The sequence below is a fragment of the Acanthaster planci genome, linkage group LG14, assembly GCF_054643075.1.
Source record: "Acanthaster planci isolate LZ-2023a linkage group LG14, COTS_SCS, whole genome shotgun sequence".
Taxonomy (NCBI): domain Eukaryota; kingdom Metazoa; phylum Echinodermata; class Asteroidea; order Valvatida; family Acanthasteridae; genus Acanthaster; species Acanthaster planci.
In genome coordinates, this window is record NC_141790.1 from 12922374 (window position 1) to 12950039 (window position 27666).

Here is a 27666-nt window from a genome sequence, read left to right on the forward strand (position 1 = left end):
ATCAGTGAACCCCCCCGAAAATTGAAAGGAAAATGAAAGGGGACATGTGGAACATCCTTTTTTCTGTGCAGCCTGAACACCTGTAAGAGTTGTATTTTAAAAATATTTGTGAAGTATGGGGATTTATCACAGCTGTCGATGGGAATTTACTTGTAGTGGTGCACCCGTCGGCACAATTATGTCACGTGACCTAAGGGTGCACTGAGCTAATTGAAGCCCCATTGAAAACAATGTAAAATTGACCACGTTTGCAGCCCCGGTGCGGGCAACCGAAGTCCCTCAGGCCTCTCAAACAAAAAACAAAGTGTTCTGGGGTCATTCAGCTCTCAATTGATTTTCAATTTTTAGTAGGTTAACCAATGAATTTTTTAATTATCCACTCAAAACAAACTCACCTTCCAAAAAGTGAACGTTCCCAGGTCCGTCAGCAGCCATTTTTCAAATGACATCCCTCCACCTTTTCAGGCTCTTGGGACAATTTTTCAGTGGCATTTTTCTATGCTTCGCCCTGGGGTGGGAGCCCTTGAATCTAGACAGTTCATTCCAGGCCATTCTTTCACAATTCCGCAAATTCTTGGGCCACACAATCTCCTCTTTTTCAAATAAACTGTAAGGGGTAATTTTTGAGCGCCTCCGGCTGCCGAAGAATTTCCCTTGAATTGGGCAGTGCACCCTTTACAGTGACTCGTTGGAGGGCAGCGCCCAATGCATGACTCGCGGGGGGGGGTCGTCGTCGATAACTTTAGAACGAAAGCTTCACAAACTTCAGGAATAGCAACAAAGAAACAGACCTTCAGGCAAAGTATTCCTCGAAATGAAAATGTCAATGATTAGATGAAGAAATTTACAGGGATAAACGTGAGGGAAGTCTCCAAAATATAAACTGTAAATCTTGTGGCACCAAAACACAAAACAGGATAATTCGTTGCAAACACCATGGAAATCGCAACTATGCAATGATCTTCATGGAACCATTTCTGCCTTTATTTTTATTTATTTATTTGTTTATTTTTTGTCATTTGCGTTCAAAAAGTTTGCAGTTCATCCTGATGCTCCCCCCTCCGAACAGATTCAAGATATATTTTATTCAGTTCCTGCAGCTTTAGGGGCTGAATTACAATGGAATTTACAATGAAATAAAAAAATGAAAATTGAACCGCGAAAGGAAATTCTATAATCAAGTAATATTTACAATTGTAAACAAAACAATAAAGAAGAAAAATTAAGAATGTTCTTTGGCTAAAATGAAGGAAGTGTATGGTATTAATTGGTACCTGCGATGCCGTCAGAAAATGGATATCATCAAATAGAGTACTTTCAGTAGATTCAAAATTCGAAACCCAAGATTATTTTACTATGACATATCAACTATGGTTCCAAGTGGCACTTAGAAGACATTTATTACAATCTAAATAGGACTATAAAATTACAAACTTATAGGGAACATCTAGTCACTAATATTTTATTTATCATTTACTGGTCTTACAAGGAGAGGGATGGCACTTTTCCTGCAACGCTCTGTGCCGTGCTTGGGAGGTCAGTATTTGTCGTAAAACTCTTGAGTTCCAACTGTTTGCTTGGTAGGCCAATGGGGAAAAACTTTTCAAGTGACAAGGCAAATTTGACACACAACTGGACACGTCTTTCTTGCAAAGTAGTAAGACCTGAAAAAGAAACCTCAAAAGTAGGCAGGACAGTACAACTAAGGTATTTAGGGATGTTTAAACTTCTCTTTTATTCAACAAAACTGTTATATTATCCTCCTCAATTCTTGAGACTCTGGCCACGCCTTCATCCACCGTCGTCGCGCGCGCGCGCGCGCCGCAAGTAAAATACACAGCGCCCTCGTGATTTTGGAACCTATCGGTTTGAGCGCGTAATATTACAAACAGTTTTTAGCAGTCCTTATAAGTGACTAGAGTTTCTCCTTTTCTTGCATGGATTAATTCGTTCTTCAGTGGAATGTCAAAATGGCGGGTGATATGTATTTGGAAAACTTGGAGGAGTTCCTTTTTGACGAAGACAAAGTGGTAAAAAGCCATATTTCATCATTTAAATGTCATACTTAAAACTAGTTATGTTTGTTTTCGAAGTCTGCGTAAAATACAGTTAAGAAGAATCACTATAGCACCTACAACTTGCTCTAACATTTGGTTGACATGTCATCAGGTCATGCATATGTCAAACACTCATCATCATGCATTGATCACGCTCATGACTTAGTGACCTACCGCCGGAAGTACCGGCCAGGCCTTGGCTTGGCATGCCTGGGTGTTACTTATAATCGAATGCCTGGCAATCCAGTTTGAAAGTGACTTCGTTATACACACGCATGCATCACTGAGTGCAGTTTCAAGCTTCCAAGTTCCAACATGTTTCATTGTTTTTTGAATGAGCCCTCAAGGAGCATGTCAAGCTTCAAGTTATACTTGGTCGTGACAGTACCCCAAAAACCATGGGCTCCGACATCCGCTCCACTCCCTTGTGGGAGGGGGGGCGGACGTCGGACCCCACAGTTCTGGGGGTAGGCCTAGTCAAGTTACGCATTAGGCATGTTACTACCTTTTGGTTCCATCATCTCCATGGTTTCATGTAACTCCACAGTATGTTCAGTGAGCATGGTTTAAACTGACTTGTGACGTCATGTTTACTAACCAGATAGCTATAAGCTACATTAGCCAAAACGGTTGAGCATGTAACTTTGCTCTTGTCAAACTGTGAATTCACAACTAAAACTCGTTAAGGAAAAGATGAGTGGATTGAGAGTATTCTGACTTGCCCCATTTGTTCGCTAGGCTAGTGAGATCTGTCCTATGAATGATACTTCATTCAGTATCATTGATTGAGTGGAACTTACACATGCTAGTCCGACATGACTTTATGATAATAACAGTATTAAAAATAAACAGTTCTTATGAAGCGCATAATATTATAAACATGATAAAGTCTCTATGCTCTGTATTATCAACTTAATCATGTTAATCGGACGTGTTGGAGGCACTAGTCTGCTTGTTTGCTATTCATTTAGTCAGTAAAACAAGCATTTATATCCATACAATTGCATGACACTAATTTTCATAAAATTTGATCATTGCAGGTTACCTATAGATGGTTAAGTCAGACCCTATCAGTACATGTCAACCAAGCTAAACAGTAAGTCCATTGACCATGTGTTTGTGATCAATGAACCCAGAACTTACAAAAGTCTGTAAGAAACCCTGGGGTTATGTGGATCCATTATTTATTTGGAGGAAAATTTTCTCACTCATTCTACTAAGAATTCGGGAAACATGGTTTTGGATGTGACAGGTTAAACTGTTTGAAACATGTTTCAGAGGAGTAGCTATTAAAGGAGAAAATAAAAAGCACCTTAAAATACTGGACCCATGTTTTCTGAATAATTCTACTTACATTGTATAACCATAGGTTTTCGTCTTTTTGGACCCTAGGTTATAAAAATGTACCTTCAGTTGACTGATTTACGCCAAGTCACAAGACCACTTTGAAGCGATGCACTCCTCTACACATTTCATGCCAAACTGTGCAAGCATAATGCTACTGGCTGGTCTAGTGCTTTGCTTCTGTAGTAAGCGGTAGTTTTTGCTCAAAAATGTGTATCAATCTATTAAAATTTGAATACTTTTTATCCTCTCTGTGTTTTCAACTGCTTTCTGGAAAGGATGCTAGAAACATTTGTTCAACATCAAGAGAGTAAAGCAAATTCTCAGTCCATCAATGTCACATACCTACTGAGTGGAATTCAGAATGCCGACAATGGAGTCAGTATCAACAAAGTTTTGGTGGTTGCAGACAAGGATTTGGAAAGTATGTTTTATAATTTATATCACAGTATTGTTATACCAAAATGTGTCATTTTGTGCGGATGATTTAAATATTTGTTCACATTTCTAGCGTATAGTAGTTCTTTTCCATTCCTTCACCACTCCTTCCATACTTTTTTGTGGTATCAGGTGGACTATACAAATAAATGAACAATAGAGAAATTTGACTATGGTAATTCCTTTTGTACAGAGACTGAAGCATCCATGACAAGTGTCATTAGTAAGCATGTCTACAGTGTTCAGAAAGCAGCCTTAAAAGATTCAAACAGTCTCTACATGACTGATTATCAGATCATTAAGGACAACATTAAACAGCCAAACAGGTAACTAGCATTATTTTTAACTCAAAGTAAGTGGTGATTGGTGATAATAATAAGATACAATTCAACTTCAGTTGGATTTGACTGGTTATAAGCTGGCACATGCTTAGTGCCAATAGTTCATTTATGCACAGAGCAACAAACACTTTATAAACATTTCTTTCAAGGTGCTGTTTAAAAATTGATCAACTAATTAGTTAAATCTTGATTAAGAAATGTAGCTAGTGAAAACTGTCTTTGTCAGCACGATGGAAATGACATCATTATGCATGCATTACACACCCAGGAACCAGCTTGACTCTCAGCATTCTTGATTTATATTTCTTGTATTTTAACTTTGAGTGCATTTGCCAAATCCAATATGGCTTGAATTTGTTCTGTTCTGATGTTAGATTCAGTGCTATCAAGTGCATTGAGGCCAAGCCAAGAACAACTCAAGAACTTGTCGAACTTGAGGCTCATTCAAGCTATCCCGTTTCTGACACCAGCCCACAGCCAAAAATGAATGGCAGTGCAGAGAAGCATGTTATTGAGAATCTGAAGCAGGATTCCCAGAGAAGTGTAACTAACAAAGCAGGGAAGGGTCGGATTACTTCTTTCGGTGGCTTTGCCTCTGGGAATAATAAAGTTTCATCAGCAGATACCAGTTACGTGATGAAAGAAGAGCAGAAACAGACGGTGAGTTGGATTTGAGAAAGTTTATGTCGTCTAAAACAGGAGATAAAGCATTAAAAATTTGAAAAAGTATCTGTGTTGAAAATTTGTGGAACAGGTATTTTCCCCCTGCTGTTGGAGTAGTCATGAATTTTTGCCTGCATACACCATGGCTTAGATAATAGCTTGCACTTTTTCTCAAAATCAACCCATTTCAAAATTCTCCCGTAGTTGAGTAAAGTGTCTTGCTCACAAACATGACTTTAATAGACTTTAATAGCAGAGGTGTGTTGACCTTTGAACAGTCTCTTGCTGTATCCAATCCCTTCAGCAGCTCAGCAGTAAGGCCAAAGGTGGTATGATGGCATTCTTGAACCGACCCTCTTCAGCCAAACCAAAGAAAGAGGACAGATCATCACCGCCAAGCAAACCATCAACCATACACAAAGCACGAGAAGTGACTAAGCCCTCGGATACACAAGACCTAATAAGAGGAATGGAAAAAGACGTGAACACTGGAGGCAAGGTTAAGAGGAAGGCAGGCAAGATAGAGGTGTCTGACTCAGACTCTGGTGAGTTCTTTACATTGATCAAGGCCAAAGTGCTTAGTAACAACATCAACACAACTGTAAACAATGATTGGTAAAATTCAGTTGCACCGTGACAAAGATGAGGGTTTTATGATGGTTCAAAGCTGGGTGATTCTGTGACAGCAATGACGATAGTCTTCCACATTCATATATATGTTCAATTGGGAAATTGTTTGTCAAGGTCATAACAGATTCTTTATTGGCTTTAGTTACACTTCACATGGAGATACAGAAAATTTCCCACAAAAAAGTTACTCATCATTGAGCTAATAACAGTTCTTTGTGGTAACATTTGATCTTCAGCCTAAATCATGGGACCTATTTCTTTGTTGTAGAGGAAGAAAGGCAGGCAAGAAAACGTAGACGGCGCATCATTGAACAAGACAGCAGCAGCAGCAGTGAAGATGAATTAAGTGGTGAGGAAACATAGGTTTTTCATTGGAGCATACATGTACTCATCTGTAAAGTAGACTTTGCTCTGGATTGTTATTAATTGGATTCAAAGTTTGGTGATCCTCCAAGATGAAAAACCTCTGAGGCAATCTCTAAGTCTCAATCACAGATGTGAATCTGTCTGCCAAATTGGTCCCCACTGTGTTTCCATTCTACCAGGATGGGGAATGTCTAGGACCAGTGTTGCATCCGAGAACTTGAGTCCGAGACTGAGACGTTGACTTTGAGACTTAAACTTTTGCAGGTTGAGTCTGAAACGTTTGCAGGTCGAGACTGAAACTTTTGCAGGTCGAGACCGAGACGTGGACTTCCAAGACCGAGACTGATACTAAACATTAAAAATGTACACTATTTTATACAAAGATAAATGAGAACAGGCAACATAAGAGGAGAACATTATACTGAAAGTATAAAATAAAGAAATCAACATATGCAACACAGCATCAAAAATAAATCAATTGAATATTTCTTCAAGATTTGACACTTCTTATTTTACCTTTAGGAAATACAATGTAGTTGTGATGAGCTGCAGACTTTTGACATGTCAGTACCATTAGCAGGTGTATGTCTATCTATCTAATCTCTGTACACTTAAAAACATAGCTTGTTGTTGCATGTGAGTCATTCCATGAGGTTGGGGAACAACTTGTGACGGTGTCCTTGTTACATCCAAAACTTTTACCACCTGTCATGACCTGTAGAGTATGTCAGTTACTCTGTAAAAACAACACACATTGCTATATTCGGCCTTGCAAGATGTATAACGATGTCAATTGGGAATCCAAACGAAGGGAAATAGCTGTTGTAACAATTGTCACCTCAACAAACTGTGCCCCAACCTCATGGAATGACCCATTTAACATTGGAGTTTCAAGAATTTTAGCAGAAATTCTGGCACAGGGAGGACTCATTATAATTCCATCTGTGCTGAACACGCTGAACCGGAGCACTCAAACCTGGTGCAGATAAGACCGGCACTTCCATGTTGCTAAGTGAGGGATACTTTGAGTGGTGCTACTGCGAAACGTGAAGTCATTTTACATAACGGTGTCACATGAAAGCAGAAGCTATCCTGCATGTCCCTGAAGCTGCCTTCTGAACAGTGTTTCCTGCCCCTTTTCCGCTCCCCGTCAGTTCCCTGTACTTCTTAAAACAAAACCACTACTGCCAATTCATCTGATGTGGCACTGCCCTGATGTTTCTCCAAATTGAAGTTTTTGAAGCTGATGATGTCACAAAAGGTAGCGCATAACGTAACAGCATGTAGCATATGAATGAAGGCATGAAGTAAGCCACATGCGTAATATAAACATTTACATTGTACATAAACACATGCACGAATCAGCGGATGTGTGCCAGTGAAAATGTACAAGTTTCATTGCTACCAACCTCGTGTCCATAGTGCTGAGCAATACTTCCCAAGGCTGTCTCCTGTACTGGAAATAAAGTAACAATTTAGGAAGAGGTTGCAGCATACTGCATTGACTGGTCTGCATTCAAGCATCGATTTCATTCTTTATCATGAAAATATGGTGTCATATTTACATTCATGTTTGGAAACTAGACTCGTGTGGAGGTCAGTTGGCGAGTGTATTCATGAGGGGTAGTTAGGTGCACATTTGCTGTGCTCTCGACAGGTCTCGAGGGGGAGACCAGAGACTTTGACATCCAAGGCCAAGACCAGCACTTTTGAGACCGAGACCAACCCTCCTGATAGGACAAGACTGAGACCACAAAAAAGGTCTCAAGACCACTTATTTGGACCTGTTTACCTGCTTAGCTTGGATTGTAAAACCATAAATTGCTTGTCTGTTGCAGATATGGAAGACAGTCCAATCCCCCCTACCCCTCCCCCTGATCCGGTTGATATGAACCCCTCATCTGACAGTGAGAACAAAGATATTACAGACAGATCCTCACATGCACCTGGAACGAAGGAGCCAGCCACTACTTCCCCTGGAAGCGGGAAGAAAAGACGCAGGAAAAGAGTGCTGAAAAACAAGACCACCGTAGATGCAGATGGTTGCATGGGTAGGTCATCTGGGTGTTTTTTTTTCAAACTGAAACTAACAAAATTTGGAATTGTTGAAAGCAGAGCAAAATAAAAGCTGCGCACAAGCACAAAGAGACTGATCTCTCTGATTAATGGATGACATTACAGTCACTTTTTTTACGGAATCCTGTTCTTTCAGTGGCAATAATATAGGTTTTCCCAAGCTAATTTCGGAAAATGTGTAAATGAATTAGTTATGGCAGCATTCGTTTTCAAGTGAAATGGAATGAACATTCAAATCCCCATTTCTATTTAACAAATAAAAATTCTATTTTAGTGAGGGTACATTCAGTTATATAAAGTCAGTGTACAATTTCTCAATATTGCACTGGTTTAGAATGTTGACATTCATTTTTGCGCGAAATTGATCATACCTCTGCAATCCTGCATTCATCTTAATTTGAACCCAATCTATTTCGCAAAATGTGCAGGCGATTTCACAAGTGTTATTTAAGGTATGCCTGGTCAAGAATTGGAATTTGTTTGTGTGCTAACAGAAGTTGTATTCTTAGAAGTGTTTAGTTGACCGGTTAAATGTTTGAATGACTGAAATAGACCAATCATATTGTCTTTAAAAACATACTGTTATACGAATCCTATACAAACATATGTTTTTGCCACAATCACTTAAAAGTTTACACATGGCCTTCTTGCAATGGCTGAACAGGAAGATACAGAAAAATCAGTGACTTTAATTGGTGTACAGTTTGATAAACACACTACAATTCTTTACAAGAATATAATATAAAATCAGTGCTCTGGAATATGTGATTGTCGAGCTTTAGGTAACTGAGTACCTTCTTCAGAGCAAGCAGATTCAGTTTTGAATGAACGCAGAAAATGCCACGTTCATTCCCCCTGGATGCAGCGTGCCAAGTTTGAAACTGACGCTCTGCTCCAGTTCCTTACACTGTACATCAGATGACGCTTTCCGCAGGATGCAGACGCTTACGTCACCGACGGTCTGTGGCGGCGCGCAGCAGTGAGATCAGGTGTTTGTTGGCGCACACTGCGCATGTGTTCCGGGAAGCGGTCACCAAGGTGGCGCTTGGTCTCTCCGATGTACAGTTTACCACAGCAACGACATGTAATGCGCTAAACCTTATTACTTGAAATGCATGTATGATCCCCGCGCTACACTTCATTAGTAACATTACATCCATTATCATAGTGGTGTAATGATTTCTGTTACCCTGTATATTTCTAATCAAATTGAACGCAGATTTTGTGAGTTTGAATTATAGCAAATGAAAATAAAAACTCAATACCGACAGTTTACGGTAAAAGATTTTTAGCAAATAAGATTGCACATTGGTTTCAATTGACAAAGAATACGTCAAATTGAAATCCTAATATAGTCACTGATTTGTAACCTCTTTGATGAAACATAATGCACATTTATTTGAAGGATGCAAAATGAAGTCGAATGCTCATATTGTGAAAATAAAACCAGGTTTTAAGTCGTTTTCAAATCTATGCCAAATTGAATTTTTAGTTAATGAATTAAACAGCGCATTTTCCGAAATAGGCCGGGAAAACCCATAGTTACTGCTTGAATAAAGGTTTTGTTCATTTAATGCCTATAGTCACAGAAAAGGTATGGGAGAGTGACTGGACTGATATGAGTGAAGATGAGGCTCCACCCTCAAAACAGATGACGCCTGCTCCATCTCAACCCAGTCCAAAAGAGGGCGGAGCTAAGAGAGGGGGAGAGGAGGAAGGGAAGCAGAAAAAGATGTCTCCAGGGAGTGGAAAGGCAAAGCAGCGATCACTGATGAGTTTCTTTAAGAAAAAATGAAAGGAGCTAAGAAATCAAGAGAAACAAGAAAGAGTAACTGCTAACTTCCTGTGAGTAGTCATGAGGCATTTTGCCTTGAATAGAATTTATATACAAATGAGATCCCTCCTTATTTTGCATCTACAGTGGCTGTGCCAACGTAAATTCTCTCTATTTGTGAAGGAAAGCAAGGTGATTGTTCACAACGGGCTTACATCAGTATCAAGGCCAGTGAATTAACGCCTCAAGAATACCCATTTGGACATCAGAAAAATTCATTTTGAATTCCTTGGAAATGGTAACTTAACACTGTTATTACTGTAAAGTGTGAATGGCATTAATATGGCTGGTATGACTAAGATGCAGTATTGTGGGAACTTAGTGTGTAATCCCTCCCCCACCAAACAAAGATCATTTACCCATGCATAGCAACAGCAAAAGGGTCTCAAAAATTGGAGTTTTAAGTAACACAACAGGAATATTATTATCACTTGATGTTAAGTTGGAGATCTATCCTGTGTCATTCATGCCTATCACAGTCTGCATGATTAATTTGCATTATTGTAAAGAACTCAGCATTTTGAGATTGATTATAGAGGGATTTCACATGAGCACCGTCTGCGCATATCCGCATCGAAACTGAGGCTCTCTGTGTTGAACTTGGTCGTGTGCGCCGGCAGAGTTGACACAGTACATGCAGTATGCGGATCGTAAGTGTGATACCACTTCACTTTAAACCACGCCCACTGCATTTGCAGATACACGACCATCGCAGTAGGCCAACGTTAGTTCACGGTGAATTGTCGTTATTTTTCTTTTGATTTTACCTGTCGAGTCATCCTGAAAGACTCTTCCTCAAAAATTTGCAGGCTGAAAAGTCTGAATTTAACATACCTTTATATAGTTTGAGTCTTGATTCCTTACTTTCAATCGTCTGATTGTATTAAGAATTGAAGCTGACACATAGAGCCTCATTTTCAAACAATGCGCAGATCGTTGCTAAATGCATCATATTGGGATCCCTTTATTAGTACTGTCAAACTGGACGTCTTAAGAAAATGCCTACATTCATAACATGCACTTATTCCAGCGCAGTTTATTCCTTCAGTTTACAACTTTTTGTGCTTTTTATTATCAAACAATATGTTCACCTCAGCATTACTTGGTACACTCAAGTAACAGACAGGCCTTCTCATCATGTCCTCAGAGATTGTAACACCTTTTAAATCACTTCACAATGTCATTTCAAAAAGATTGTGGTGACCATCCGATATCCCTGTTATTTTTGGTACATTTTCAAATGTACCTACAATCTAGCATTCATGTGAAATGCTGTTTTTCTTTATGATACTAAATTCCTAATAAACAACTTCATAACTCTACTTGTGTCAGTGATTACATTTCTTAGCCAGGCTGAAGGAATACCCTTGCAGGGCTTTGATTTCCAATATTGGAATTTACCTGTCCTCTGATCAAACCTTCAGGTATTAGTTTCCTTCATCGTTGCTCTTGAAGCAAAGTAGCCTATTATGCTACAATAGTGAACCCCAATGCAGGTATTCTTACAGATATTAATATCCACAAATACAATGTAATAATAATATTTTACATACAGCTACAGTATACCCTGTTGGGCATTTAGATACCAGCTAGATGCATTCATGTAGAAAAAGCTCACATGCAGATCATACCAATAGCGAAAATGAAATCGTACATTATTAATTAGGCTGCAGTCTTTCTACTGTGTTATATAGTTATTTCTGATATAATATATTATTAATCAAAACTGCAGTTTAATTTTTTTCACAAATAGACAATACATTTCAATGTACAAGTCCTTCATTTTTGAATACTGTTGAAAAAGGTCGTTGGCGTACAAGTTGAAATATTTACAAAGTAAATCTGTCATTTTCAAGGGGATAGTCTTCTTAGGAAAAACCTTGTTGTAAATTAATGAAAATTTCCCTTCTTTAGTCATGGAAACACAAATGCAGGCATCTACCATCCTCTGTAACGTGTTTAACCGTCTTTTCTCATAAATAAATTCTTTGGAGAATCATGTGTAAATCTGTCCTAACCAAGATGAGTTCTGGACTTGGCGACCACCCACCTCTCTCAACCCAACCCAAGATGAGACAGCTTTACTCTCCTACCTGAATATTGTCAGGTTTTCTGTGTACATTCAACTCAGTGTAGAAAAGCATTGACTTCACGTCAGGTAGTCATGGCCTCTGGAATCATACTGTCTTTCAACCAATGCTACCCACTTAAATGGGTATTTCCAATACCTCTGTTTGCACTCCTCAAACCTTATTGGGGGTAATTCCAACTCTGTTGAACTGGTCTTCAGATTGCAATCCACCCAAAAGGGGAAAGAGAATACTTTCATGACCTTTAAAGAAGTAATCACAGTTTGGAAAATTGGCTGTGGACCAGGCCTTCCCAACAAGATAGGCTCTTACACCTGTCTTTCACTTGGTAGGCTTAGAAGCCCATTTCAACCTCGAGTTGGTACAACAGTACCCCTCTGTCTGGGTGTTGTGTTGGGTTCCTGGGTGCATTCCACTCCTCTCTCTACTACCCGGGGCCTCAACATTCTTATCAGTCTGACCACTTGGCGCTGACAATTAGATGTACAGGTCTTCTCCAGTTTCTGCTCCTTACGTTTCAGTTTCTGCAGACGGTCTTTTGAAAATCAAAAGGAAAGTTGCTGAGTAAGATTTATGATGTTAAGTAAAAGGTTTGTGGTAGCACCATGCATTACAGCAGATATTTTACTTAACTTGTCACCTTCACCATGAAAAGCTTCAAAGCTCAAGATTTATGCTGTTTCTATGCCACACAAGGATGACACAGTTTTCAAAAAATGGAAGCATGCTTCCTTCGGACATGGGAGGTAGGGCCTTCCCAACGGGACAGATTAATAATATTCTATCATCTTTCACAGGACTTCATTTTTGGAGCTGTGCTAGTACTTTTATTACCCTTTTATTTGCCCAGTACACATTTTGCTTGTTTGGAGGCAGTGGATAGTTTTCACATAGTGACTAGTCTTCTCACTTACGATGTGTTGAAGCTCCCGTCAGTTGGTACCAGCCTGTTCTGTTGGTTTCTTGTTTGTTAAGAAATTCCTCTTCAGTCAGATTTTCAATTTGAAAGTCTAAAATAATTCCTGTTGAAAAGGAAACCGTTGGAGAATATTAGCGGACTGTATTCTGTCACAGAATTTGTATTCTATTCTGAACCCCAAGTTTATATTTTAATTATATTAACCCAAGCAGCAACTTTCTCAAGACTTGAAATACATTCTTTACCATCTCGAAATTCCCATGAGTGTTTTTCAAAGGTTCTCATGTCCAGGTCTTCCACAACGAACTGGTACTCAGATAGGTCATCAGTGTCCTCCACCAAGTAAGGAGCAAACTCATGCAGGAGAATTTTCTCTGATTTGCGCAGACAAAGAGGTGTGTCATCATTTTCCTCAACTTCTGAAGGATTTTCGTCTGATGAACCCGTGGATGGGGTCTGAATGTCTAGAGAATAAATGAGTATGGAACAGAGAAATCGTCGAGATCTGCTAAGTTTATATCCATTTTTCTCTGTGAAGTTTAAGTTGTCTAGACATTTTGTTAGACACTATTGTTTGTTAATTTCATGACACGCATTTGGGAGATTTTAATTTAAATTACCGGTTTTGCCCTTACCCAACATATATAAATTTGTAAATTTTTTGCAAGCTCTTGGACAATCACTGAGTATACAATGTTTATAAATATGTATATGTTGGGTAAGGGCAAAACCTGTAATTTGAATTTAGTGACAATGGAGAGTTGCGGTGTATATATTTATCATTTGACATGATGCAGCCAAGAATCAAGAGAAAACAGTATTTAGTCAAACTAAAAAGCACCATTCATTGTAGATCGTTGTTTCTTATCTAATGCAGATTTCTCATATCGGTGTACAAAGTTTCAGCCTTTCATAGACACATCCAGTGAAATTCGTACCTGGGCATACTTTACAGCAGGCACCCCTGCGCTGTATGGGGTTTGCACATGGCAAATTCTCCTCGTTGGGGCATCGCATCCGCCCGCAAACTGCCTCCCCGCGCTGTAATACCAAACAAGGAATGGTTTTAAAGTTTATGTGAGGCTGGATTAAATCTGAGGTAATGGGCTTCCCTTGAAAATACTTAGTTTAGGGATAACTAGAGGACTAACCTTTTTTTTCTGGTACTGTGAATTTAGACGACTTGTCCCCCAAAATGACACCCTTCCCCCCGTTAGAAGTCCTCGAGGTGGGGTATATTTAGCTTTACGCAAACCTGCCTGACAATTTTGTTTGATTATCTGTGAGTTCTCGAAAAACTTTAACTCCTTTTCGATCACGAAGCACACGTCGGAAAAATATAAAGGTGGCTTCTGATGTACCTTACAGGTGCAGAGAATGCAGTCCATGCGTCCGAATGGAACCAATACAGGATGCCAACTTTGGTCTTCGTAGTACGTCTTGCCATTAGATACACAAACTGTAGGGGAAGTGGAAAATTAAGGGTTTTATTGCGCACCTGCTATGGAGGGTTTTCACGAAAGGCCATGTTGGGGATTTTCGTTTTCAGTCTACAATGCGGATTCTGATGAAAAAAAAACGAAGAAAGTTAAAGCATCTGGCCTGAGCCATCACAGCAATAAGAGTATAAAGAACGGGCGTTCTACATGAAAAATCATTGTGTAATGTTTTATACGAAGACTTTATAAAGTCTTTTATTTTGTCTTAAAAATTTTACAAATACCAAATAACTTTTGTTAAAGCTTGGGGAATTTCATGTAGATATGTTGCCAATCGCACCAAGGACGTTAACCCCCTTAACTTAATCAAAGATCTGTCTGCGGCAAAACATACTGACATTTTTGAAATTTTTTCTTCACAATATTGTGGAGTATAGTTATACAGTAACTCTTGACCATGCCCTTCACCCGCCTAGGCGACCGACACCAAACATTGTTTATTCATCCCAAACCCCCCAATTCTCTACACAATGGTATCCACTCATTGTTGAGGAGACAAGCATGCAAAGTATGCCAATAGCGGCGCCTGATATTCCTATCGCTCAACTGTTTATGACATTTTCCCTGATGAGTCCAGTCACTCGGGGCCGTTATTTCCAGAAATTTGTGGAATGTTATTCATACACTGATGTACACCAGATTCGCTGCGTAAATCATGAACTTTGGCTGACACGCATCAATTATTATTTTTTGCCCTCCATGTCTTGCATCCGACAAAGCGACCTAAATTTAGAGTCACGCTACCCGTCTGAACTTTTCCAACAGTTGTAGGCTGCGTCGCTTCTCACTGTGCCAGAAATCATGTCCACGGAAAAATAAACGTCGATCCAGCTTTTAGTGCAGAAGACCTGAGAATACATCTTCAGATAATTCAAAGTTTCCCCCTAATTTTCTGTTTGGGTTTTTTAACCGCTATTTTGGTTTTGCCGATAGCTCACTTTGGAGGTAAATCTCCTTCAAGTTTCAGAAAGGACACGCACCTCAAATCCACTTTGATTCAGAAAAATATTACTCTCCTGGATCCGCCCCGAACCACAGGAAAGTTTACTGACCTCATTTTAATTTACACACACACGATAGAAGTTACCAAACACCAGAGACAATGATCCCTTGCGACCGTCCACACCGTGCTCCGCACGGCCTCGCTCCTTGACTCTTTCCCACCAATTCGGCACCGTGCAGATCAGGCGAAACACCTGCCTGGCTCCGCTGTGACTGGCCGGCCGCGCCTCACATGGCCTAGCGTTGACAACCCAGCTCAGCTTGGGTATCGTACTTGGATTCCCGCTCGGACTAACTGTCGCCCAAAGTTCATTAGCCCAAGAAAAATAAAGAAAAATCGCCTGCCGTGACTGCTCGTTTAGGCGCAGTTTAACAGTTGTATACTCAATCAAAATACGTGCAATGTGTATGCCGTAGTCACACTGACAACGTTTTCGTTTTCCTTAATATTTTTTTCTAATTTGTTGCGATGTCTCTTGATGTGCTCTTTATATTTTACCACATTGCTTTCTCTGTAATTTGGCTCTGTAGAGATGAAAAATGTAGTAGTTTAATTGCTTCCCATTCATTGAGCGAAAAACTTAACAAAAACCGGAGTTTGTGCGACTGTTTTGTCTCTCCTTCCAAGTTTTATTCTCACCTAATAACCTTTAAGTTTCAAGATCTCAGAACCTTCGATGAACCTTTAGCATTTCCACACCTTCACCGTGTTGAAGACTCTACAGTCTGAATACACGCCTGAAGTGAGTCAACCAAGGATAAATCCATCTTTTTCACACTGTATCCCAAGTAACTGCATGAAAAGCAAATTGAATCGGAAATGCCAAGGCACTTCATTCTGGGCGATACGCTGTTGTCATTGACGACTAAAGTCGACTCTTGAGCCGAGGCAGGAGTGGTGCCGGTACAAGATATGTATGGAACGCAAAAGAGACAAGAACTCGGAGGCAACACATCGATCGTTCTGTTACATCGATCGATCGTTCTCTTTTGATCGATGAAAAAAGCGATGGTAAAAGTGCGATGGTAAAAAGATTGATGGAAAAAAGCGATAGAGAGAGAGAGAGATGAAAGAAGATCGATGGAGAGGGAGCAATGGTGAAGGATGAAATTGCACCGATGAGAGAGGTGCACAATTTTATGTGTGTGCGCATGCGTATACACACTGTTCCGCCTCAGCGTGTTAAGTTGGTTGGAGGGGTTAAGTGGAATTGGCAGCCACCATGCATTTTGTTTGTGTTTTCCAGATTTGTTCTTAACAAGAAATCTTTTGTAGCTAAGAAAATAGCAAGGGAAACCGATTTGTGCAAGCAAAGTTCAAAGAATAATTGATTGGTTTTCGAGTTTTTGAAAGACTATGCAGGATTATTCCAAGAAAATTGAATGACAGTTTATAATAGGGAGGGGAAAGAATATTGGTCATCGGCTGACCAGGGCTACTCTTTATAGACGAGGGCTCTGCTCGCCGATGTGTTGGAATGTTTTGTAATGTATTAGTGTCATCAGCATGGAGAGAAAATTTTCGTTGATGTCAGTTTTAACACACTGATGGTGATACCAATATTTGTGCATAGTTGTGTTCCAGGATAGTACCATAGATTATGTAAAAAAAATTCTCAGAACCACACATACTCAAGAAAGAGATTGATCCATGGTGTAACCGCAATCGTTTTACTTATATAATTCTTTCACCATGAAACCTTCAAGTCTTATCTTTTTCTTCAATGTTATTATACATAACTGGGAAGTTCACACCTGTCTCCTGTAAGGCCACGGTAATGGGTGGGTAACGCCTGTCAACACGTAGAGGTACAATACTCTTATCTGGTGCTCAGCGACGCCAAGGCTCGCTTATGTAACTCCTCCCCCAAGAAATGCGGGCCGTTGCGATACTGAGTACGGCGGAAGTGTGCATACGCATGCGCACACACATACAATAATATTGTGCACCGCTCGCATCGATGTAATTTCATCGACCTTCGTCATCGTTCCCCTCCCATCTTCCTACATCACTCTCTCTCCGTCGCTCTTTTTTCATCGCTCTTTTAACATGGCTCTTTCTCCGTGGCTCCTTTTCCATCGATCTTTTTCATCGATCACAAGAGAACGATCGATCGACGTAGGGGATAGATCGATCGATGTTCAAAAACAATCGATCGATGTCACAGAACAATCGATGTGTTGCCTCTGAGCTTTTGCTTTTTCGGCGTTCCATAGATTTTCACATCGCGTTAAGCTGAGGTAATCTCAAGGACAGTTTCAGTTTATAGAAAGTGTGACGGAAATTCTGTCTACCATGTTGCAGAGCTTAGTGTACTGTCACTGACCGTCCAGGGTTCTATTCCCACCGAAGTCTTCAAAGTTCTTGCAAGTTTTTAGACCTCACCCTTGTCTTACATGGACCTCTGTGGAACTCTTTCACTTTGTTCTCCTGCACTACCGCATTGACATTTCTTCGCTATGGTTGATTTGTGTGTAAAGAAAATCCAGTCTGTTGCACCTTCCTTTCATGAGACTCGCTCGCTGAAAGAAACTCTGTTTGTAACAATGTCTTAGAATGTGTCTTAGAACTAGGACGGGTCATTGACGTCGCTGATGACAGCTTGGCCTTGGCCTAAACCATTTTAACTGTTTCTGAACTAAAGGGCGGAGCTCTTGAAGGTGAGAAGGGGTATATCTCTGGCCTCTTTCCACTGATTCAGTGTTCTTGCCATTCAGTCAATCGTCACTCTCTCATTTTTTCGCAGGTGAAATCTTTCCTTTTACTGTGTTCTGCAGTCTAATTCTTCCTCCTTGATTCGTCTCCTTCATAATTTATTTTCTTTTCTTTGTATCTAAAATCCTCCTGGAATGGGTGTCAGTCTGTTGTGATTATACCTGGCTGGTTGTGATGGTTGAATTACTGTGGTTAACCAGCGTTCACATCTCGTTTGTTCCGGATAAAATGAATGCAGGCAGTTAGGGGAAAAATACAGCCAGCAAACCGCCACCCCACCACGTCTCTCATCCAAGCACCTTAGGGAGACTACATACCTCAAAAGTATTGACAATGCCTGCGGTCACAACGAATTAATTAGAATTTTTGACAGCGTTAAATGGTATGTGGTATTGCGAAGCTTGTGCAATTTTGCTCAAATAGTCTGTCAATCTTTTCTGCACCCTGGAAGCAGTAAGCGAACTTTTGGCATGCCTCCCCTTCTGGCTATAATTTTGTAAAGTTGAATTAAACAATTGGAAAAGCCAACAAATATTTTAGTTTTGACAGGTTGTTTGTTTTATCCCTCGCTGTTTTGTTCTTAGGTTTGGTTTTTGGTTGTTCTTAGCTCGTCAATGTCACTTAAGGTACCCCCACATCCGTTTTTATTTGAAAAATGCTCCCAGCGAGTCGACATCAAAACGACACGTGGGGGAAAATACCATTCTGAACTATTTGTCAATGAGCCTCCTTAGAGATAATGTCTTGGAGTTGTTCTAGTTTGCTGATTGCACCCTTGCCTTAAGCAGAAGTCACACCTTATTTTCGGAGAAGTAACATTGTAATGTGATGACATGTTTTCCTGGCGTACCCGTGCGGTTTTCGGGTTGGTCATGTTCCCATGTTGGGTTGTGGCACGCGCATTGACGTCGCCCGCGTGTAATTTACGTATAGCGAGGGAATACCTGATGGAATCAGAGGTGTCGGTATTTGCCCATGGCTCATGATCTTGTTTCACGTCAATGCCATTCTCGTTGCGGGGAACTGATTTGATGGTTTCCGTAGAACCTCCTGCAGAGTCGATCCTCTTTAAGTTTGTGTCCTCAGCCGATTAACCCCTACCATTCTTTCCCAATATTTCATTCACAATGCTATTCAGTCTTCATTGTGTCCAGGCATCCTCCAAGCAACTATCGAATCGTTGAGAGTATTTGTAAATGCGCAAACTCGGTTTTTAGTTCAATAAATAATATAATGAACTATACATGGAAGTGCCCAGCTTCGAATTCGTGTTTGGAAACTTAGTCAGCTACATTGATGCAAAGGTTTAGAACTTTGTTTACCAGGCTAGTATTGGCTACAGTATTTATCATCTCGACCAATCAGAGTACGCGCTGTAAACACTCGACCAATCACAGCACGCCACGTCATACATGGTCAACTTACCATATCGGCTGGGATCGAGCTCCGAGGCCTTAATGTTGTCCTCATCTAGATGCACCTTTGCTGTGTTCTCTGGGAAAGATCCTTCGGTTGAGGGTTCATCAGGTGAGAGGTCAATAGATTCGTCCAGTGCATTTCCCCCATTCAGATCCTCACCGTCGTAATCTTCTTCAGTTGCTGCGGGTGCAAAACAATTTTTAAAAACAATTGTCATTTTGAAGACACTGTAGTATTTAGTTTTAAAATAAAAAAAATCTAAAAATTGTTGTATTGTACATTTGGAATTGTGCGTTTTATCTCACTTTTTTGAAGAATTAACGCCCTTGGAAGTTTACTTGCTCTTTATAAGTCTATAGAGCGAAATTACAAATATGCTATTAGATTGAAGTCTCATAGATCCTATTCAGTAGGCTTATAGATTATCTCGAGGTGTACCTTGATACTGCCTCAAGTTAGTAAGAACCTGGTAGTTTCCAATTACCAATTCAATTTGTTGTTCCTTCAGGGAGCCTCAATGCCCTTCAAGTTTTTAAGAATTCCAAGGACGATGAACCTACCTGTAGTTTGGCAAACTGGACAGCAAGAGTCCGGTAAAACGACTGAATTGGCACATGGAATTTCTGGGCAAGTCCTCAAAGCACAATACACCCTGCCTGCCTGCAGATAGATATTAGAACCATGATTTCAACATCACAGAGGATGAAGACATGAAGGCCAAGTCGGACTCAAAGTCGTCCAAATTATGAACCATGACCTTGATAATGATATCAGTATCTTACGAATCTGTATTCTGACACTGCTAATAAAAAGAGTCTGTTCTTTTGATGTCACTTTTTTTTCAAGTGGCTGCTAAAGCTACATGGCTGGCTGTCAGTACAAAAGAAAAATAATTTTGGATTCGAAAACCAACCACAAGCAAAAGGTGATATTTTGGGGAACTTTAGCTGTCAATACAAGTTGTAGGCAAAATGATAGTGGTCTATTTGGGTGTTTCAACACCTTATAGGGGAGTCTTTCTCTTGCGCGTAGCCGAGAAATGGAAATGTTTGAACACTGTCCTGCTTTTAAAATAAAACTTTGTTGTAGTTTGTGGAAAACTGGAGCATCGAATTGGAATTTGGAAGGTCTTGGATCTTACCGAGCAGCTGCACTGGACACATTGATCGTCTCGTCTTGAACGAAATATGTCCGTCGCTGTGAAGAGCTCACCGTGTTCATATTCCCTGCCTTTGTACTGGCAACTTTGAGGGGTCGTTGTTGGTTGTACCGTAGTGGCCTCAAATTCTGAAGAAATAGTCATGTTGTTGGAGAGTTATGAATTATAATCACTGAGAAGTTTATTGAGGTGTCTAACTGACAATATTGAAGTTAATAGTTGGTTGCACTGTGGTTGTTTAAAAATCTGGACGTGCAAATAATTCCATCAGGTGATTGCATTTGTTTGGTTGCAACAATGAGAATATTCATAACTGACCTGCTATTTGCCAAGCTTTACCACTTGGACGATGTTGGTTTGATAATAGAAAGTATTATTCAGAAATTACAAAGTCGCCAATAAAGTTTACCCGAGGCACATGTTGGGCAGCACTGTCCGGGGACTTGTCTTGGGTGTGCACAGGTGGGATACGGACACGTTTTACCGTCACACCGAACCTGCCCTGCCGCATGGCATGAGCACAGAATGCAATAGTCGATACCATTAGGGCGTAGGTAGGGATGCCAGCTATCACCTATTACGTACTGGGTGCTACCAAACTGACATACATCTATAAAACCAAAAAGTAGTTAATTGAAAAGATTAAACTTTGACTCTTGTGCTAACTGTCTTCTATGTTCTCGAGTGAAACTAGGCGTTTATTTTTTAATTTACCAATCTGGCTCTTGGTTAATTAATAAATTTTACTTTACTGGGTCCAAAATCAATCGTTTTTATGCCATGGTTAACCAGAAGCCCACTTCCTTTTCATCCCTGTCGAATCGATCAAATCGTTCACTGAATCAAGACACTGGCTCCACACAGCTTTGGATAATAAGGGGTCAACAAACTGAGCAGGGAGGACATTGTCAGAACTTTTGTGCTTGGTTTTACCATCTTGACCACCAACGTCTTGGGTTTCCCTCGCGGTTTCGGAAAATTGTCTTCCGACCAGTAAGATGTCAGCCACGCATCACTTGAAATCTAGGCACACGGACCAGGCAGAGCGGGCGCCACAGCCTAAGTGCATCTCAATACTGTGTGTTATGGTATACGAGGGAAAACGATGGGCTGGCCCACTTTACGAAGATTAATTAAAACAAGAGTGCGGGATGGAGGGAGGAGAAACGGAAAACGAAAGACAGAACTATAACCAAAAGGGTCATACATGACGCCTGGAGAGCAGGCTAACACATCACGAAGAGGGTTTTTTATCTCCTTGAATTCATCCTCTTTCCGAGGAAAGAACAATTTCAGTTCTCCCAGATTTATTTTGAAGTGTGTTGTTCGATGATGTTGACTGACCGAGATCTGTCATCTTTATATTCGGTACTCCTTTCGAGCCTTGGAGGGAATGGAAGATTAAATCGAGACAGGATGCAATAACTGGTGTAGAAGATAGCTGATGAGTTCTCTGGCCGGACGACTGTTTAATGAACATAAGCTCTGGCTGCCTACCCGCAGTGCACCACTGTTTCTATTTTTTTCACCTTCAGAAGGAACGACTGTTTTATGAGTGTTGTACAGCAAATACTATTTATTAAGGTCTTCTTAAAATTTTGCCTCAAAGTTCATGCAGTAGTGAAAAACGTCATTTTAAGTTTCATCTTGCAAAGAATATAACCGTGCTTTGTTCTCCGAAAGTTCCACTCAATACATTACACCGTACAGTACAGTTTAGCACCAATCGTGTACATTTGCTATGAAATAAATTATGCTTACCATAAAAAACATCCTGAACAATTAGCAATATACCGATCATAACACGTGATAGCAATATGCTCAGCTCCAACCACAATTTTCAACCATTAATTTCTATTCATCACCAGTGGATTTTCCTTTTTTTAATGTCTGACATCGCGTGGATTGCGTAGACAGAAAGCAGACCTCCCTAGCATTGTACAAAGGCTGGTGCCTTTTGTCTTCGTAATTACGATTGCATAAACACAGGGTGTAGAAATATTTGGAAAAACCATTGACCTTCGTCAGGCTGGGTACCAAAGAAAATGGGTTCTCCGCTCGCTAATGGATCCATTTTACGACCGACTGGCGCGCCTTATGATGCCTTGTCTCCAAAAAAGAAGACAAAAAGACGTGGCCACGGTCCAGATTTTCCGTTATTCGTAATTCCTAAGTAAAAATAACGACAAACGGCCGCGGCATACCAGAGTTTTGTTTGCTGGAAGTCCAATATACGTGGAGAGTGCAATGAAACGGTTCGTAACAGTTTTGCAAAACTGAAAACATTGAACACGAACGTTGTCGCCAGAATTCCAACATCGCGTGTTCAGTATATGACGACAGTACAACGAAACGATTATTTTCATAACCGAATTTTACATTTTACAATGTCACGTAAAAATGACACACACAGACTTGCAGTCGTAAATATGTCCCCAAAGCAAGTGGCCAAATAAAGTACAACTACTAGACACTCCGCTTGGAGACCCGTCGGTGCCCCATTTAGCCCAGATTTCTAGCGAAAACGGGTGCCGGGGTAAAAGCGCTAATTTGGCACTTGGCTTGACCTGGGGGTGAAGTGTGTGCCGGGCCGCCGCGCTTTCACAGCCCGGCACGGTAGGCGTTATAGACCGGCCGCCTCGCTGGACCCAGGGTCGTCCTCGTTGTTTGTTTTAAGCCCAGAACAGTTTCTTTTCTGATTGCAACTCAAGTGGAGTTCTATCAACAACTAAAGTGAATGCTTAAATTTGGAAGCACCTCTGTAAGAGGAGAATGTTTATGGCCCTGTGTAAATACAAACCAACTGTCATTGAGCTTCTTGAATTAAAAACCGCAGGTACGCGATAGATTTCATGTTCTGCAGAAAATAACCGTCAATAAGACAGTACAAGCGACTGAAATTTTGTTCTTTCGATCGCTTCATTTGGCGTTGAGGAGCTTGTGAACTCGCCAGCAAAGCGCGACCAAGTCTTTGAAAACTACAAGGCTGTTCTGTGTTCAATACATACACTGATACGTCCACGCTGCCTGCATGCCCCGCTCAACCATTAGGAGCCCTCTTAAACCTGTCAAAAACTTCCCCGACAATTGGTCACCAGTCTCCGCCACCAGACAGCGAGTTGCCATCAAAATAAAAGCAGAAAGCACGAACAACAATACCAAGTCCCCCAATCGAGTGTTTACAGCCCCACTATACCCCTACCAATTGTCGACCGCATGTCAATACATCTGTTTTGACGCTGGAGCCCCCCCCCCTTATCGAAGAGAGCCATCATAGGAGTTTTATGCTGGAGGACAAACAAAATCTGTGATGTTCACTTGGTGGCCAAGATTTTAGGCTTCAGCTATATAGACCAGTAAAGAAAAGTACATGTATGTCTTTAGTTTCTCAGTAGTGCCGTCACCTGCGTGTCCATAATCACAGGAATCAATTGAAAAACCCAGGAAAACTTGACGACTGCATGTGCGCCTTTCCTTCATAATAATTATTCTATATGACAGAAGTTAAGGGTTGACCGGTCCATAGAGGATCAGGACTGTGGCGTTGACAACCGAGCACTTACATTTCCTCCTATTCACTGCAGCCGATTCAAAGGAATTATGTAGCAACAAAAAGGACCCAAGTTCTGGGAAAACTGTTCATTGGAGGATGAATTCACCAGTTCCTCACGAGCAAAAGCAACACCCTTCTTGGAACCGAATGTCGCCTCATTATTTTGGTCTCGTGACTTAAGAATGTTGAAACTTGGATCCGTCAAAAAACAAAGAAACAAACAAAAAGCAAAACAAAAACTGCCATCTCCAGGTTATAGAATTTTAACTTGACTTCACTAAGACCAACAAAACACTGTCTTCACTCGCAAGTTTTAAAGTTCAAGTAACCTGCACCACGCATTGTTAATGTTATGTAGTATATGGTTAAACTATCTAACCAAACTGTTAAAGTGTGCTATACCTAACCTAACACCTTACAACAGGATCTGAGCAATGGTAACTTATTTTCTGCGGTTTTACAAAGAAACCAAAGATTACATTCTGGTTACAGTAATAGTTACACTACAGCTTCTTACCATTTCTTGGCTGCCTCGTTCCCGATGGTGTAGCATATATTGTCACCACTAGTGATGTTGCGATGAGTAGAGAAAGCCAGCACGCCATTTTATCAGTGACTGCCGACATAAGTGTCCAGAAAAAAAGAAACACTCAAGATTTCAAAATGTCATTCTGCTATTTTATTCTTGCATATTGACCTTAATGGATTGCAAAAATTCCTACATAGGTTCACGTTACGATCCCATCTGTTCCAAGTTAAATACTCTACGGAAAATAGCGCATGCAGGCCGTTCTGAGTGGTGAGGGAAAGAATTTTACAAAGCGAGTTCGTATAAGTGCACATTGAAAAGCATTGTTTGCACTGCTTTCACCTTTGATAAATTCCGATTGCTGTGTAAATAATGCTTTTGACGGTCGAGTTATTGCCAATTCCAACCTCCTTTTTGTTCTTTTGGATTCCAGAGAGCTAGTAAGCAAAGTTGATCATTTTCACCATGCGCCAGTTTATCCTTCGGCAATTCAAAAATATAGATTTCCCCTGCATGTCAGTGTCTACAATGTTCCCCTTGTTACTTAAAAATATGAACACGCTATACGTTATGATTTATTGTTTATCTAACAGTGCTGTGACACGCGGCAGGCACTTGACAGGTTGGTCATATGGCGGCGGGAACCATTATTTACGTGCACCATTACTTGACTCTTAACATGAAACAGTCGCCGGGGGTAGTTACTTTAGGTACAGTAATAAAAATGGTAGCCGCGTAGTAGACCCTGGATTCTCTGCACGTCAACTTGGTTGTGTGATGGTCCGTGACAAGTTTCCAGTCACGGTGCGCGTTGTATGTTTTGACAGATAAGGGTGGTGAGGGTAGGACAAACCAGCCGGCGCTACATCGCGCCGCGTGCCGCAGCCAGAGGCGAGCTAGCGAGACAGTCAGCCCGCCACCCGTACAAGTGGAATAGACGGCTATCATATACAATTTTGACAGATAGGTATATCAATTTTAGGGGGCTAGTTGGAGGAAAGTCCTGAGATCGTCCACCACGGCCGACATCTGTGGAAGTCTGAGCTTATGGTCAGCTGTTTCCATCTGTATTCTTGTTTATGGATTGAGCTGTGATCATGGGGTGATATCAAACTTTTTCAAACATAAAAAGCAGACGGTGCTGTCGCGGGATTATGAACGAAATGTATGACTTGCACCAGTGAGGAATTTTCAGCCCAAGATTTCCCTTCGGAAAAATTGCATGCTATGCCAGCTTACAAAATTCGAGCGAGTCCTTAATCTTTCACAGGGGACGTAGAAAGTCTGACTATAAACTGACCAGGAAACGTATCCCATCTTAAAAAGCCAAACGACTCTTGATGAAATTGTATAGTTGTGCAGTTGAAGCTTTTGTTAATGTTTTAAGTCAATTTACTTGTTCAAACACAGAGAGCACATTCCTTACTTTAATTTGAGTTGCTGAAATTGTTAAAATTTTCACCAGATGGCAACAAACACCAAAAACAAGTGGATTTACCACATCACTGTGGTTTAAAAGCAAACTTGAACTTTAAACTCCTTGCCTACCTTTTCTGGTGAATATTTACTTGTCGGCAGAGTTGTAAAAGAAAAGGTCCAGCTCGGAAATGCCTAGTTTGCGATGGAAGTTCCGAAATCCAAAGTGCGTTTAATTCCAGTTGGAAAGAGAACCGCGGTTGATGGCAGTCCTGCGCGACGGCGATCCAATTTCTAAATGGCCTCACAGAAAGTGAAGAATGAGGCAGACGACACTTTGGATTTTCCCTTTGCATTATGGGTAATGAGGGTTTTTCGTTCTCGGTTGAATTATTAACGTCTTATTATATGCCAGCTTGCGCGTGCGTAGTCTAGATTCCAGACTGGCGCAACCATAGCGGATGTCGGCGTCAACATAACACGCCACTGCGGAGCCAGTCTACCCTCAACACCCCCCCCCGTCTTGGCAAAACATCAGTTTTATTTCTGTTCAGAATTAACACAATCAGTTACCACGAAATTCTTGCCTCAATAAGCGTACACAAGAATTCACACAATGAAAACCTTTTCAGCTTCAGACTGTCTGGAAATGACTAGCATGGCGTAGTGAAGGAGACAGTTGGGCGCGGCACGGCCAAGTAACCCCGTGGTGCCGGCGTCCATGCGCGCTTATACTGGCTGGCACCCATTCCTCAAAGGTGTCTTTAATGACAGGTTCTTATGACAGTAATCCTTTAAGCTTAAGAGGATAATGACTTTGTTTTGTTATCCGCCTGTCAGTTTCGGTTCCTCAAATCTGATGTGAAGTACGATCGAGATATCTACCATGAAACTACTAGCGGAAGTTGTTTCCAAACCTATAGATAAAATAGAGCAGATCTCATCAGTCTTGCCCTGTTGAACCCAACTATGATTGAGCACACGGGATTATTAATAGATTGAGTTGAAAGTAGGGGGTAGCCCCATTCATAAAAAGCTTCTCGCAACTTCTCAATCAATTATTGAAGTAGTTCTGCCCTTGGAGTGGCGGATCGCATGAAAGTACATGTATTTCAGATTAAATTAAAAGAAAAAAGTGGAAAAAGATGAGAAACTTAATTTAATTGTGTTTAATTAAGAAACCAAATCTTAGGCAATTTGAGTCTTGCAGCATTTGTTTATCTGATAACTGAGCTAATGTGGTATTCGCCTCAACCCCCCCCCCGACTCTGGGCGCCAAGTCAGATCAAGTTGTCTTCATTAAAACATCAATATTTCCAGAACTTATCGGTTTTAATTACCAGAAGTTTTCAAACGTCACGCCTAGTAGTGTTTATCGTTACCAAGGAAACACATGCCACTTTTTCATTTTTAAACATGCTGTAACTTGTGCAATTTTAATCATTATTGGACCTGATGTTTCGAAGCAGGATTCGAGGCGCCCTTTGCGGATGATTTAATTTAGTTGCACCGCCAAAACATGCTATTTTTGGTTCTCATCAGCAAAACTATTCTTGACACTGGTCAACCGTAAGTCTTCCTGATTGTTATAGGCCTTATACACTTACCGCAGAAC

The 27666-nt window shown here is 40.7% G+C and overlaps 2 protein-coding genes across 3 annotated transcripts; one reads left to right on the top strand and one right to left on the bottom strand.

The window, feature by feature from the left end:
- Positions 1-1858: 1858 nt before the first annotated feature.
- Positions 1859-11071, top strand: pold3 (DNA polymerase delta 3, accessory subunit). Of its 2 annotated transcripts, none has more exons than XM_022239634.2 (9): positions 1859-2030; positions 3098-3153; positions 3680-3825; positions 4033-4165; positions 4555-4840; positions 5148-5388; positions 5742-5822; positions 7678-7890; positions 9499-11071. In XM_022239634.2, exons 1-9 carry the CDS (start codon positions 1971-1973, stop codon positions 9708-9710), a joined length of 1428 nt encoding a protein of 475 aa, XP_022095326.2. In that variant the 5' UTR covers positions 1859-1970; the 3' UTR covers positions 9711-11071. The 2 variants fall into 2 exon arrangements, with proteins under 2 accessions (XP_022095326.2, XP_022095327.2); XM_022239635.2 differs by having other exon boundaries at positions 5151-5388.
- LOC110981771 (chordin-like protein 2) lies at positions 10771-26375 on the bottom strand. The gene is made up of 11 exons (XM_022239648.2): positions 26184-26375; positions 24624-24722; positions 20963-21163; positions 20536-20681; positions 19955-20054; positions 19401-19574; positions 14120-14217; positions 13697-13799; positions 13004-13222; positions 12754-12861; positions 10771-12374 (listed from the first exon to the last, which is right to left on the bottom strand). The coding sequence occupies exons 2-11, from the start codon at positions 24709-24711 to the stop codon at positions 12187-12189; spliced, it is 1425 nt and encodes a 474-aa protein (XP_022095340.1). The 5' UTR covers positions 24712-24722; positions 26184-26375; the 3' UTR covers positions 10771-12186.
- Between the last annotated feature and the right edge of the window lie 1291 nt (positions 26376-27666).